The sequence below is a fragment of the Anguilla rostrata genome, chromosome 6, assembly GCF_018555375.3.
Source record: "Anguilla rostrata isolate EN2019 chromosome 6, ASM1855537v3, whole genome shotgun sequence".
NCBI classification, from domain to species: Eukaryota; Metazoa; Chordata; class Actinopteri; order Anguilliformes; family Anguillidae; genus Anguilla; species Anguilla rostrata.
This window is the reverse complement of record NC_057938.1, coordinates 39681482-39697198: the sequence shown is the minus strand read 5'-3', so window position 1 is coordinate 39697198 and position 15717 is coordinate 39681482. Positions and strand designations below refer to the sequence as shown.

Sequence of the window (15717 nt, the reverse complement as noted above, 5' to 3'; positions counted from 1 at the left end):
GACCGTACACAACAGCAGCCTCCCTCTCACTAGTCATAACCTGAGACATCCAACAGAGCGTCATGGTGACACTGGCCTGAAACTGGACACCGGCCCTCACCAGAGGCCCTAGAGACAGCTTGGATAATTACTTCAGACAAGGAACTTTTTTTTGGAAGGGGGCAGCCATATCTTGATTGGTGTGTTACCACCATGCATCCTCAAACACAGCGAGAGTGCTAGCTGTCCTCTTCATCATTTTCAGGATAGGGAGCGCCATGGAAACAAACAAAACAGGTCGTCTTCACAAGCATCTGAATGGCGAATATGGAAGTAACACAAATTTTCACTGGGTGCAACAATCAATTCCGTCTCAGACAATGCAAGACTCAACCCATCAAAACGATTTGACATCTACGATTTGACAACTCACTAAGGAGGAACAGTCTCCTCCAATTTCTACACTTGTAAAGGACGCAAAGCAAGAAAATCAACCACCATGTGCCACAACTGAATCTGAGCTGGTTTACAATTTACGATAACCTACATAGCGACATTTTGGCCCATGCGACTTCAGACATGTTTACCATTGGCATGTCATTAATTTGAAAAAAGAAAAATGACTCTTGCTTATATTTACTTATTCACAGGAACAACAGTAAATCAGGGTGGTTCCTGACAGTGATATGAAAACAATATTAGAATAATAAACGCGATGTGAATCACAGACAAATTGCAGCTCATTATTGCAAGTTCAAACAATGAAAAACACTTGTTTCTTCAAAGTCACGCCACAAACACCAATAGCAAGCCACAGTCACTTTAAACATCTCTAGGCAATTAACTGCCGGGAACCAGGAGTGTCACATGTAATTATATCAAGCTAGGGCTAGACACATAATGTGCATTCCATTTAATGACCTATGGCCTTCAGGGATCTTGTATTGCAAGGACAAAGAAGTACACTGAACAAAACACTCCCTGAACAATGGGTTCCATTCTGGGCTGAGGTGGGAGGTGTTTAGAAAGAAAGACTACTATACCCAGAAAAACCCTGCACAGCAGTGAAAGAGCTGCTAAGGGTTGGGAGTGGTTCACAGAAGACTTACCTGAACCATCTCTATGCCTCGTTTCCTGGTGGGAGAGAAGAATGAACACAATTACTGACCATCCTGTCCATGTCTTCACAAGCGAGCAGAATATTTTCCTCCTGGCACAATCCATAGCTGCGCAAAAACGTCTAACAGGTGGGGTATTATGAAGACACTATCCCCTCTGAAACTGTTTTTAGGTAGTCAATAGATGCTAATAAACAAATAAACAAATCAAATTTCACATTTATAAAACATGACCCATGTCCCAGAATTCAACAAAGGGAGAGAATTTTCAGTTTGACACAGTAAGAGACTCCGAAACCTCCGGCAAAGTTGTTTGTCCTCAGTTAGGCATTGCGGGTGTTAATTTGTGGTGTTTATTTGCCCTCGATTGAGCTCTGGCAACTTTGTGAGTCAGCTTCCTCGTCCAGTGCATTCCACATTCAGCCTGGCTGCCAACAGCAAGCAATCATCTCGGTGGCGAGTAAACAATAGGCTAAAATTATTATTGAACCAGTGATCAATGCCTTCATCAGATAATGTAGGAGTAAAGGTCTCAAGTTCATGTTACATAACACAGGGAATGATTTTTCTATGCTGCGAAGCAGTCTGTTTGTTAATCAAAAGCTGTGGGATATTCAGAACTCCACTGCAGCTCTGTGGGGAACTTTTAAAAGTTTTTCTCAAGAGAAATTAGTCCAGAAAATTCTAAGCTCCTGGAAAAAGTGGGTTGCTCGGCAACCTGCAGAGCCCTGGCCAGTTGGGAGACTGCCTGCTCTGATCAAGCCAGCCATACTAAAGAGGGGAACGCTCCATATTTCCTTGTTAGTATGGCTAATCAAGCCAGCCATGCTAAAGATAACGCTCCATATTTCCTTGTTAGTATGGCTGATCAAGCCTGCCATACTAGAGTTGAATGCTCCATATTTCCTTGTTAGTATGGCTGATCAAGCCAGCCATATTTCCTTCTTATGTGCCTATTCTTTTGTATGAGTGAAACAATATGGTTTCTCTGGATCAAATGCCCTGATCTGCAATGTTTTCCAGGAAATGTGCGTGCTCCATTGCCCCATGGATGCACAATTGGACAATGTGACAGGTATGAACATGTCCTCTTTTGGCAGTTATGGAAGAATTTGAGAAGGCATGGAGAAATGCTGACAGGACAGGGAACAAGATTTTTTTCTTGCCTGAGCGCTGCAGGTCAAAAAAATGCAGTAGAACCGCTCGAACGTGACATACGCTACTGTGTAGCTTCCCATTGAAACTGTGTGTTTGTCCCAATATAAATGCTTGTTCGTGCACTGGGGGTTGGTGTGTGGGTAGAGACTTAGCACTCAGTCTGTTCCAGGATTAAACCAATTATAGCCACGCCTCCTTTTCTAAAACTGCACCAACCTAAGCCAACCAACTGCGGAACCATGGATATTACACTGCCTCACCATCACTACCATTGCTATTGCACTGATAGTGGGGGAGACTTAAAAGCAAAACTCAACAGCACATTTAGAGTGATACAGCTATAGAAGGCTGTGATAGACCTTCTCAGTAAATCTGATTTTCTTTGAGGTTATCTATGGAGTGGCAAAGTAGAACTGGGCCAGGCTCACCAATACATCAGGAAAAGTTAAATGTGCCTCATAGATATGTCTATGGTGAGGAAGTACAGATAGACTGAAGAAAAGAAAAGAATCAAATATACAAAGTGCGCTTTTGGAATTATATTGGTCTGGTTTGGCACCTAAAAGCTGAAAATATAACTCACCTGATGTATAGGAGATAGAGGTATGGACGAAAGCAGGCCAGCACGCCCAAACGCGTGCACAAACACACACACATACGCACACACACACACTCGCTCGCACACACACGGGCACACGCAAGCAGACACATGCTCACACAAACACACACACACTCCTGCACACACACACACACACGCACACACAAGCACACACACCCACACACAGACACACACACACACACGTGTGCGCGCACACACAGACACACATGCATACACAAACACGCATACCAGAGGATTTCTTAACGCTGCGCTCAATAATGGAATGTCTGCTAAACGCACAAACTGGTTCCCCAAACTGGCTGCAGCTGCTAAATTGGCATGTTTTCACCATGCTGGAAAGAGCAGCTATGGGTGTCAGAATCATTTGCATCCCACCGGCCACCCTCCCCCCCAGTGACAGGTGAGTCCGAATCCCTCACCTCTGCCACACAATTTTTTTTACAGCCAACGTAAATCCTGCCCCCATTGGTTCGTTTGTGTGCAGTAACATGTCATCGGAGACAGCTCATTGCAGGCCCTATTGTACCACGCCTGTGGGCAAACAAACAATCCACTGCCGCAACAAAGGCTTATCTGGGAATCAGAGTGGCAATGGGACGCATCGGAACACGGATACACGAGCGGGGTGTTATGTGGGGACAGCTTCATCTGCCTGCTGTCTAGAGAAGCTGTGCAAGATCTGCCCTCTTCTGCGGATATACCGTAGAACTTTGCCACTGAGCAACGGGTCACAGCAACGCCTCAAATGAATTTACACTGAGTCACATTCACACAAATCCCTTCCAGCAAACATTACATTATCCACATGATATTGTGTATTTGCATACCAGGGGCCTCCATAGCTACAGATAATGACTTGGCTCGTGTTTAACTGTGATGTGAGCATGCTTTCTTCGATTTGATTGGACGCAATCAGTGTGGCCTATCACTGGCTGTGGCCTTTCATGTAATTGCCAACACCTCCCTAGCCTAAGAGCAACAGATTAAACTAAGGAGTAAACTAAGGCATCTTTCTCAGTCTAGAAAGAAGGCAAATGTGTCGCAGCCTGCGTGGACCACGGCGACCCTTCTCTGGCGAGAATCCGAGGGACAGGCTTTGGGCTTGGGATGCTGAAACTGACACGCAACCCAGTCAAGTGTGCAGCCAACGCAGCGTTTTGCGCAACCGATTGCCTCAGTGGCTTAAGGTCCTTGTGCAACCCGCTGGACCCGCACAGCGATAAACCCCGCCGACCGCGTTAGGAGAAGTGGGGTGCGAGGGCCCCGCGCTAAAGTGTGACACATTCGTTCGGCCGCGCAATCAAAACGGGGAGAGCAGAGCGGCAAGCGTGTGCTGATGGAAGTGTACTCGGGCTGTGTTCAGTTTAAATCCGTGTTTTAAAAAAAAAATCTAATTCAAGCCGCTTGTTCTCTGTATGATCTGAAAGGGTGGTCGGCTGGAAGCCCCACAAGAGTGAATTGCCCATGCTATTTGTCGCTGCAGGGAATTAACCTGAATGGAGCAAGAGAAAGGTCTGACATCATGCATTCGGGGCATGAGCTGTCCAACCTGAATTAGCTGAATCTTAGCACACATGGGGGTGGGGGGTGGGGGTGGGTTTGGTACAACCTCCCTTCCAAACTGTGAGTCACGCCTGCCTTGTTAACCCAGCTGGAAGATAGCAGCCTGGTGAAATACAAGCGCTTATCTGAGATAAACAGACACAGGCTGCCCCTAAGAGTGTGGCCAATCGATGCTTGTTGCCCACCCAACCATTCCTTGGCCTGTCATTCATGATCCAATCAAAAAAACATTGTATTTAAATTAAATGAGAAAAGCTAACAGCTTGCTGATTGGGTGTATGGAACGCCAGCACTTTTTGACTACTGGGAACTTTGCAAACTCAGTATCTCAGTTTAGAGCAAAATCCTCACCACACACATGATGGGGTCAATCACTCATGACACAAAATGCAATCTGCCTTGGTCCAGAAATGGTTCATCCATAGCTTGGTACCTTTCAAAACATATGACTCCCCAGAAATAAAATACCATGGATTTTCACTCTCCTAAGGTTGAATAGGAAAGTCTAAAGACAAATTAATCAGTCAAATTCCTTCTCACTTTCCTTTTCCTATATTAATCTTTAAATATTTTAATACAAAAGAAAACCAGGTCAATGACATAATTTGGATACTCCGTGGATGATGTAACCAGATAGTACATTGTGTTCTTTCACAAAGGTAAAACACCTGTATTAAAAATGTACACAGGTCCTGTAGTATTGTCAGGCTCGTAGAGGCAATTCAGAGTTAATGAAGATGCCATTAAGGTACTTTTAATGTACAATAGGACCAGGGACCATCAACTTATTTCGTACATGTTCTATTAAAGTGATGTGTTCCAATGAAACGTTTAAAAATTAAAGCTTCCTTTACTGACACTGCCTAGGAATGGGATTGTGAATCTGTGCGCATGATACCCGATCGGCGCTAAACTGAAAGAGAAAAAAGCGCTAAACTTGTCTCCAAATTACGCTTAATTCTAGAAAACAGATTCTTCTAGGGGAAAGCCGCGTTATTGTAGGAACTCCCTAAACACTCGCTCACAAATCGCCCTCGGTTCCATATTCTGCGGTTCAATGTTGGAAGGCTATCCGTAGCAAAATAGGAGTGGAAACATCGAAAATGTTTACTTAACCTTCATACATTCATATACAAGAGTGTTTTAAATGTGCACAGTCAGAGCTTTAGAAAGAACTTAAATTGTCAGCCGTTTCATCAACTTGGTGAACTCACTATAAGAACAACTATAGGCGAAATGTCACGGACAACTTGAAAAGGTTTCGGTCCAATTTGATCTAGTAAACTGACAACCTCCGGCGCGCAATCTAGGCTATATTTCATTCAAATTACGCGAGCAATGATTATATTTATTAGCTTTAAATAGCCTGTGGTACGGTGAACATTTTTAGTTGATTTTACTCGGTCACAATCCCATCTACGTAGTTTCATAGGGAGGTCCATAAAGGCAAATTCAGTAATTCGCCACGTTAAGTTTGCGCACGGTGTCATTTGTAACATCTAACGCCCTATCAGTCAACAGGTTAACCAAAGGTGATATATTGGGTGGGAAATCTGCACTACAACACTGTGTGTCATATTTTGATTGCTGCATTCTACTGTCACAAAAGGAGTCGGTCGGAATCCCTTAAACGAAACCGCATGAAATGATGGTCCTCAGCTCTTCCACCTACCTGCACATGTCCACGAAGGCCACAAAATTCAGCTTCTTCATCTTCTTATCACTGAGCCAGTAGCCCACTCGCTTGCCTTTCAGAAAGGTTTGCATCTCAGCCTCTGATGTTATTAGAGTCCAGATGTGATCAATTATTTAAGCTCGGCTCCGAAGAAAACAGGAAACTGACTACCCACACCAACCTACAGAAATAGAAAATACAACTGAAGTAAACCAAAAGCGAACATCATGGGGTAAAGTTACACTATACTGGATTTGAGGAACATACCAAGCAATTGGATTCAACAAATAAAATTGACAGCGTACAAAAACTGCTTATCGGGATGCGGTGGTCGGTCAGCTATGTCTGCCAGCGTTGGCAGCAGACGCCCGGAGCCGCGTGTGTGTCATCTTGCTGTAAAGGCTACTTATTTTCTCACGTCCAGCATTTCTGGTATAGCAAGTTGGCCAGCTGCTTACGGCTATGAAAGACCTGCCCCCGAACCTCTTTGCGCCCCCCTCCCCCTCCAATTTGTTTCACTCTGTGTCTCCCTACACATAATTTTTTAATGCGCCGTCCAACCTGCTCTGCAACATCTGTGCGTCATCTACATGATTCCAGTCTCGGAAAACCCTCCGAAATTAGAATATAACATTATTAAATAACAACACCACTTACTGTATTTATTGGAGTAGCCTATAAGGAAATAACTATTCGCCAATTCACCCCTCTTTTTTTCGATCTCTTCCATTAGCGATAGCCTCAGTCATTGAATGTCAAAACGTTTATATACTTATAGCTGGGTGTAATCACATATGTGTGGTGATTTTCTACCATTGCTAATCATTTGTAGAAAACACGCCCTGACCCGCCCTACGAAGTCTTGTTGTGTCAATTTATCAGGTACGGCAACGTGCTTTCTCAGTAGGCTATTGCACTGGGCTCAAACTCGGGCAGCTCACTCTCATGCTAGCACATACGTTGAAAAACCTGCTGTCAGCCTCGAGATAGCTCCCCTAGGTGGCGGTACTAGAACATAAAATGCCAGTACTGCCAACCCACTTCCAATACGCGGATGTGTGATGAAAATACCACTAGCCAACACGATTTGGTAAGTGTACTATACTTTCCTCTGGTAGGCTAACCGGACACCCACCCGTGCAGTCCGCGTATACAGTTTGGTCAAATTAAATTGGTCATCAGAGCAAAACATCAGCAACATCAATGCAATGGAATGTGTAGTCAGCCGTTCAAAGATGTAGGCTTAATTTGCGTCTTAATTTCATCTGGAACTGAATGAGAGAAAGTGAATGGGTTGACTTAACTGTCCTGTGTTTTGTGGGGAAATAATCGAACCGCAAAAAGTTTCATTTTACATTTTAGGGATTAACAAAAATGATGGAACAGTGATGTATGCAATTAATTTAAACATAATAATATACATGCGGAGCAGCTTGTGTGCAACACATAATTACAGAAAGTTCTATGTTATATTTATTTTGATTAAATCAAAACACAGAATGTGTCCCAGCTTGATGCATCGTCAAGCTAATCGCCCTAAAACCTCGCTGTTTTAAAATAAGCACAACAAAAACAAGCAAAAAAAGAGCAGACTTCATTTCAACTCAACTGATCACGCGAGTCTACATTCCAACAGTAGGCTATAACTAAATAAATAGAAAAACTTATAAAATCACTGTTTTACCAGGAACGTGTGCCAGACATAGCCTACAAGTTTGCCTGTTTTATGTAACATTCACAACACTCATTGCACAAGAGCATCAAAGGTGCTTCAAAGACGGAAGCGATGGTGAACGTAATCTAACTCTAACTCCGAATTGTGTGTGTGTGTGCGTGCGTGCGCCCTGAATTTTTATATTAAGCTATGTTCATTGTGCTGTAATTACTCTGGGTTTCTGCGATGCGAAAATTACTCGCATGTCATTATTTACCCATTTACCTGCTTAGATGCTCTTTTCCAGGCTAACGACGGTACGTCATTTTACAGTTTTACTGTTTACTAAAACTATTGAAGTGAACCGCTCAAATGTTTGAATCCTCGATTAAACCCAGTTCCCACTTATGTATTCAGTTGTCTAATTCATATTCCGTAAAAATAAACATGCAGTTTAATATGAGATATTTCAATGTTATCAAATATTTTACAAACACACATGTAACAATACAAGCGACCATGTCTGTGATAAAATCTAGCCGATACAGTATATTCACCTTGACCAAATAGGCTACTTCCCCCAAGAAGAAAAGAAACTATAGGCTAACTCAATGTAAATATTAGCTACAGTGTCAGTGAAATCGTGTATTTTTTCCCCCCTTGAAAGTCCCTCATGTTCATATCATAGGCTACTCCCCTGTCACGGTATTTAATGCAAAACCTTATTTACATTATATTTACTTGTTAACAGGATTAAATTAAGACATTACGGACTGCTAAATTGCACGTGGGTCTCATAACGTTTTTATTCTCACCACAACGCAAAGGGGCGCTGCAGTTTAACACTGTCGTGTCCTGGTCATTGAAACGTCACAGCGAATGGTTAAATTCAGATAGCAAACTCGTCTCTTCGAGGAAGTTTGGGGAGTCAGATGACAACAAGCACAGGCAAAATGGGAAGGAAAATCGGCGTTCTTTGTGCGAAGTGAATGCCGGAAGATTATACGAGAAATGCATGGTAATATGGGTTGTTGTGATCTGGCTGACGCAAGCTATCGCTTGCGGAATTAATGGTTCGTTAATAAAGGTAAGAATCCTCGATATTCAACTAGTCGCTCAGATTATTATGATGGTAATAAGTCAAGTTACCTAGCTTTCTGTCAGGCTAGTTCCTCCTTACACAGTGTGAACACATTCCGGAACGTTAAGGATCGTAAATCAGAATAGCTGGCACTCTGTTAATTAAAAAAAAATTGGTCAGGCGATTCTTCAAAATGTGTTATTTTGTGGCAAATACATGCAATCAAATTTAATAATCTTTTTCTCTTCATACTAGACCATGAAACATGTGTCCTCCGATTCGGTGGTGAACGTTTACAGCTAATCTGGTTAACACCAGCTATTACTATCATTCGAGAATCGAGGTACATGAAAAATAATCGAACGGTAGGGTTCATACTACTATACGCGTGCTTCCAGTAGCTCCGAATTAAAATGCGTGTAACTTTATGAACCTCTCACGAAATTATGTCGACAGACCTACTCAGCCTCACGCAGGCGGAAATTCTATTTTGTCATTTTTGCCACTGTCACAAGATCCAATTGTGGTTGCTCCGTGGAAACGCGTTTTTTTCTGTTGCAGTGAGGGGAATGGAGAATGATGAACTTCCGTCAGAGGATTGGATGGATAGGTATGGGACTGTACCTGTTAGCGAGCGTGGCCGCCTTCTACTACGTCTTCGAGATCAACCAGACGTACAACCGGCTGACTCTGAATTACGTGGAAGAGGCAGCCAAAGAACCACCAGCGCTTGCGGATCCCGCAGCTCCATCCTCATCGTCTGTATCTTGGCACCACAGTTTAAAGACGCGGCTTCTCACTTTCCCGTTCTGGTTGTGGATGATCATTTTTCTCATTCCGTACCTACAGGTCTTCCTTTTTCTGTATTCCTGCACCCGCCCGGACCCCAGAACAGTAGGCTACTGCATCCTGCCAATTTTCCTGGCCATGCTCTGTGACAGACATCAGAGCTTTGCCAAGGCTTCCAATCAGATAAGCAGACTCCAACTGATTGATACCTAAAAAGCTGTTGAGATTGGTGTAGCCATGTCAGATGCTTACATCGCGGATATCAAATTCAGATCGTGGAGTGTCGCATTGTTAATGTTTTAGAAACATGTCTTGATTGAATCTTTGCAGGATATTGCAGGTATGGCAAATAAGATAGTTGCGTACCTTAAATTGCAGCAATACCTTATTCCACCACCAGTCCAGCAGAGGTTATGTTCCTAGCCTCATGACATACCCAAAGAACATCTCCCGGGGAGTAGGCTATTGCTAAACTTAGGAACAGGTTTGGGGTGAATTTCCTGTTCAGTAGACGAACATTCTGAATATAAAGGACCGTTTTGCCTGTTTAATAAGACCTTTGTTTCCAAGAACTAAATTGGCTGCCGACACGGTGGCTCTCCAGGACTGCAGTTTAAGATTCCTTGTCATTAGATGAGAAACTCGAACGCAGTACTACAAAAGCACATAATACTGGGCTTGGGAACAACACTTTTGGAATCTGGAATTCAGATTGTCCCACACCCCAGTCATCTGTTGATACCTTTACGGACAACCCATGTGACCTTTTATTGGTGATATTGATGAGGAACGGGATTACTGACAGTGTGCTATTCCACACCTTTCGGCATTTAATTGCTCCTACTGAGCCAGAGCTTTCAGAAAAATGGCCCAAGAGCCAGTATTGCCACCTAAAATAATTTTAAAAAGCCATTCTATCCATGTTTGTCTCGGTTTTACTTTTCATCAAGATTCAGGTTCTACAGGTCTTTTTAAAGTGCAAATGGCTTGCCATAAAAGTTAACTCCATAAGCCAACATCTCTCAAAATTTACCTCATTTGTGGCGCATTGTGATGAACGTGGCAGGATTGTACGCAAAAGATAGATTTCTGTGATAATTGTCCATGTAAGTCATGTGGAAGGAAGGAGAAACAGCTAATGCACAAACAGCCAGGACCAGATTGATAATGCAGCAGCATATAATTAAGGAGCTGGACTCAAGGTGAAAATCCCCGACAGAGCATATCAAGGTACAGTATATGTCCACCTGTGTCAGTGGATATATAAACAAGATGTATGCTATTTAAGTTCTAATGGAACTAAGTCTTTAAATCTCTGATCTATGAAGGCTTTTAAGAGTTAAACAACTGGAAACCATGTGACCAACTGCTTGGTGCAGTTATGCGTTTCAATGATGGACAGCCTGGTCAGCATTTTTGTTCTCCATAGTGGGTTTTTTGAAATACAAAAAATTTCTACTTTCATGTTTCATAAAATTTTCTCTAAATGATTGTTTCTTGTTATTAGAAATGGCCACTCATTTCTCTGTTGTCATGCATTGTTTTTTCTCAGTCCAAACTGTTCTTACAGTACTAGGCCAATGTGCAGTCACTACAGTGTCAGACACCTGCATGTTTTATGTTGGAAACATTAGCCAATGTATGAGTTTGAATAAATGCCAAATATAGAGTGCCATGCTTTGTACACCTAAGAGTTTTAACACCATTCTGAGAAAAATAAATGATCCTTAACTATATAGAGAACACTGGAAATATTTTGAGTGGGACCTTTCTCAGTGTTGAATCATTCTTCTTTTTTAAACTTTACTGCACTGTTTAAAAATAACTCCTAATAGTGTTTTTAAAAAAAAAAACTTTTTAAAAACTGGTTTAATTTTATTTTAAATTATGCTTTTTGGATCAGACAAAACACCTTTGTGAATCTCTTATTTTGTGAAACACGAGTTAAATTTTTGCTTTGCACTGTAAAAGAGAGGACAAGACCTTCTTCACCTGCATCTGTAAATGACTTCTCTTTTGTATTGGTGTCCGATTCTTGTTGTGGCCTTGTCCCCTGAGGGCAAGTTTGCGATTGTTGATCTGTCTGGTAATTAATACTCATATCTGAACAAAAGCGATGTGCAGAACTGTCTTATTCGGGGAGGAAAAGGTCTGTCGTATCACTGGCAAAATCCCAGCTTTGTGGTTAAATAAGGGAGGAAAGTGAGGGTAACATTGCAATTGTATAGAGGATGCATAAGAAGACATAACAAAAAGTGGATAAACTTTGGCCTTTGGTCTTGCTATATTAAATATTAGATAAACTTTGTCTGCCGGGTATACTAAATTAACAAGCAAGGTTAGTTTTGGAAACCTCATGTTTAACACTGTTCAATTTGCAACATAAAGAGGCTGCAATGTTGTCATTTTACATACAACTCCGCACCAACACTTTGAATTGTGACATTTTCATGTTTTCAGGACTTATCCATATATGAATGTTCATGAAATTGGGGAAAGAAATTACTCAGTCCTAGAATATAAAGCACAACGCTACTGGGACGACTGCAGTTGTCTAACCAAAGAAAGAAGTAGGCTACAGCTTTTGCCAATAATTAATCTGTTGGCTGTGATCCATCATATTTTGAGGCGATTGCAGTCAGGTTTTCAAAAAAATACTTTAATGACTGTCCAAATGTTCTTTTTTAGTCTAAAAGTGCTTTCGAGTAATTTTTCCCCCCAATCGATGAATGAGTGTTTATGTTTTGGTACTGTCTTTGCCTTTTAAATCGAAACATGTACTGTGATTTACGAAAAACTCCAGATTTTCAGAAAATAAAATTTTTGGAAAACAAAAAGTTAATGTGTGTTTGTTAAACAAGTGGTGGGAAAAGGCTGAATGGATTTCCTTTATTTTTCATAAAAAGGAATTGTGTTACCCTCCAACATCCCGTTAATGCATTTCATAATGTAGAAATACAGGTTTAATGTCCAGCATAAAATTAAACCACAGCTAGATCCTATCTGTGATGCTGTAGATGAAAGACTGTCCAGGCACTTTTCCATTCAATCTGGCCACACCCTGAGTTAACAGAATTGTGGAGTTCAGGATACAAAACATTCAAAGATAATGAAACGTCCTATTGAACCCACTCGGTTTTTTGAACCCACACTTTCAGCACTGTTAAGAACTGAACAAATAGGCCTTACCCAAGCCACAGCTAGCAAGGGGCTCTCTGGCCCTTGCCTTATTGTTGGTTTATCAACTAGTGTTGCTGAACTTGCCTCCACTTTCACATAACCATTGGAAAAGACATGCAGTATCTTAGATTAGAAAACCTAATACTCGATGAGAGAATGAGGCACACACACGATTCACTCACACTTATGGGAAATTTAGAGTCTTCAATGAGCCTACCTGCATGTCTTTGGACTGTGGGAGGAAACTGACACAAACCCGGGGAAAACATGCAAAAGATGCAGAAAGGCCCAAGATGAGATTTGAACCCACAGCCTTCTTGCTGTGAGGCAACAGTGCTACCCACTGAACCACCGTGCTGCCCTTTGTTGAGAGAATCCTCTGGCAAATTTTACAGAATATGGCAGGTGAACTACATTAGTGAATGGTGCTATGTAGTGGTGCTATGTAAGAACCCTGGAACCATAGGCACATTTACATTTTTATTCTGGTTTAACTTACTTTTTTTTTTCTTTCCTCTGTATTGGTTGGAATTAAGTGGGGAAGGGACTATGGGATATAGTGGGGTGTCCGCTGATGTGGATGACTGACATCTGGGTAAGGAGGTGGGCTGGTTCGAGGGTGAGGGTGAATTTGAAAAAAATGTTTTCCTTAAAATAATAGCACAGGTTCTTCATGTTTCATTAATCACTGCATTTCAAAGACAATGCTGCAATTCCAACACCCACAAATCAAATTCATACATATGAAAGCAAAACCTAGGTGTCACTGGTCAAATTTTACAGTGCACGTTTCATCAAATCCTCATTTTTTAAACTCACTTTTTCTGACCAATAGGTAAGCAGGGCAAATTGTAGTTTGGATGAAAGTAGGTTTAAAGTAGAAAAAGGCATTCCCATTATATTTGTAAAAATCCAATGACCTCCCCAGAACAGCATTGCCGTCTTTAAGGGTAAATGTTCCCATCAGTTGGTCTCTGTGGCTTGAGACAGTCAAGCTCTTAATGACTTTGTGCGTTTGGCAGGAGGTTCTGAACTGGTAGCCTTTGTCCTGTCTTGAATTTCTTTTTCATCCTCTTCATCGCTGTCATCCTCTTCCTCGTCTGTCACCGAAGAGCAAGGAAGGCAAAAATGAGGCAAGTTTAAAGCTACATGCAGTAAATATTTTTGTCTTAGTGAGTTCAATTTGTGATCTCAATACAAAAGAATACCCAGTGACCACATATTCAAGACACCTCAAACCATTCCACCACCTTCCTGTGAGAGGCAGGAAACTTCCAGAAACAGTATTATCTCAAGTTTCAAAGTTTGACAAGTTTGACATTCTATGCAAGATTGGTTCACGGTGCTATATGCATTAGTTAGGTAACGATATAGGCCATATAGGTGTCAACAGAGGTGAACCCTTAAGGAAGTGACTTAACCTCAATTGATCCTGTGAAAATACCAAGCTATTTAAATGGGTTGTTTGTAAAGGTGAAATGAAGTCTGTGTTCATCCAGAGCGACAAACCCAAATATAATTAAATTTTTACAAAAAACCCATCAAAACAGTTGGATATTATCATGGAAGCAATTGAGGTTAAGCACGTTGTACTTATCAGTTGAAGTCATGTATAGCCTACTTTATACTGCATGTAGCCACTGTTTCCCATACAAGACACACTACATATTTGTATTCGTCATTTTTTAGTGTGCATAGTGAAAGGCAACATGTGAGAGAGCTGAGAAGCAGCAGGCCCAGCTGTGAGTGAGGGGAGAACGAAAGGGTGTGTAGTGGAAGAGCTTGCGGGCTCAACTGTGCCACTTCCAGAAGCTGGTGAGGGTTTTCTTACACAGCACAATTGCCAGCCAATAATGTGAACTGTGCCTGGACAGCAAAATTTAATAACCTGTCATTAGTTACCATACAATTTAATTAACAGTAAAACGATCTTCAGAAGTCCATTTTTGGAGCACCCCCCTCCCCCCTAAAAAAACAAAAACAAAACGCACGCGCACACACACACACACACAGGAAGTAGACCACAACAATTACATTCTCAACCTGTGGGAAATACTGCACTATCCATGATTTTATTAAGTACATCCAATTCATTTCTGAGTGTACCACTGCACACTCTAGACCCAGTGTCGCCCCCCGAAATCAGACCGGGTTGAAAATTACAAGACGACACAAAGTTCCGTGATTACATCAGCCAGCCAACAACACATTGAAATCATCTACAACTTTGCTAGCCCTAACCAGCACAACTATATATTTATGTCAAGCGTGCAACGAACAATTCCTTTAAATCAGTTTAAATCAGTCAGCAGAATTAAAAAAAAAAACTTACTAGCTAAATTGATTTATGATGGTAAGTAATGATAAATCTAACGTACTGTATCTCACGTTTTGAATGTCACCCGAAACACTACAGGCCGAAATATAGCTAAACAGTTGTAAAACCAGCGAGCTACTCACACATTGAACTGTATCCAATTAGATCGAGACATCTTTCTACTTACCATCGACGTGAACGTCCCCTTTGCCATTTTTCACAGACCCCTTTTCTCGTAGAACAAGTTCTGTGAGTACCGCGGACACGTCCGCATTCATCTTCTGAACCCCTGCTAAAACGTTCTTCAAGTTGTTTTCTGTCTTAATCACAAACTCTTTCTTCTCTCCATCTCTGTATTTTAACTCGCCTCGCAACTCACACGCTGCCATGTTGAACTATCTGAACTCTGACCCGGTTTTAAAATAAGGAAAACAGCTAGCGAGCAATAGCTAACAATTCATTTGTGAAATATTGTGTCTGGTTTCGGTTTAATTCGCGTTTTGCTTCTGTCAACTGAGAATTTGACTATGCTACACACACGTCGTACATTAACTACAAATCATGAACACCTTATTTCGTTATTT

General features: G+C 41.7%; 2 protein-coding genes and 1 long non-coding RNA gene across 7 annotated transcripts in view; 1 reads left to right on the top strand and 2 right to left on the bottom strand.

Moving 5' to 3' along the window:
• LOC135257138 (inositol-tetrakisphosphate 1-kinase-like) overlaps nt 1-7028 on the bottom strand; it is a 31660-nt gene extending 24632 nt beyond the window's left edge. Inside the window, exons 1-3 of one of the 5 annotated variants that reach the window (XM_064339590.1) lie at nt 6770-7028; nt 6110-6293; nt 1089-1113 (exon numbers count right to left, since the gene is read on the bottom strand). In XM_064339590.1, the coding sequence (XP_064195660.1) occupies nt 1089-1113; nt 6110-6204 (120 nt within the window). In that variant the 5' untranslated portion in view covers nt 6205-6293; nt 6770-7028. Of the gene's footprint in view, nt 1-1088; nt 1114-6109; nt 6294-6379; nt 6580-6769 lie in introns of those variants that run through there. The other 4 variants (XM_064339589.1, XM_064339588.1, XM_064339591.1 and 1 more) reach the window with 4 other exon arrangements.
• A 1628-nt stretch (nt 7029-8656) lies between these two features.
• LOC135257134 (lysosomal enzyme trafficking factor-like) lies at nt 8657-12473 on the top strand. The gene is made up of 2 exons (XM_064339587.1): nt 8657-8853; nt 9409-12473. The coding sequence occupies exon 2, from the start codon at nt 9424-9426 to the stop codon at nt 9847-9849; it is 426 nt and encodes a 141-aa protein (XP_064195657.1). The 5' UTR covers nt 8657-8853; nt 9409-9423; the 3' UTR covers nt 9850-12473.
• On the bottom strand, nt 11489-15466 carry LOC135257135 (uncharacterized). The gene is made up of 2 exons (XR_010330592.1): nt 15321-15466; nt 11489-13916 (listed from the first exon to the last, which is right to left on the bottom strand). It is a non-coding gene; the product is annotated as an uncharacterized LOC135257135 (long non-coding RNA).
• Between the last annotated feature and the right edge of the window lie 251 nt (nt 15467-15717).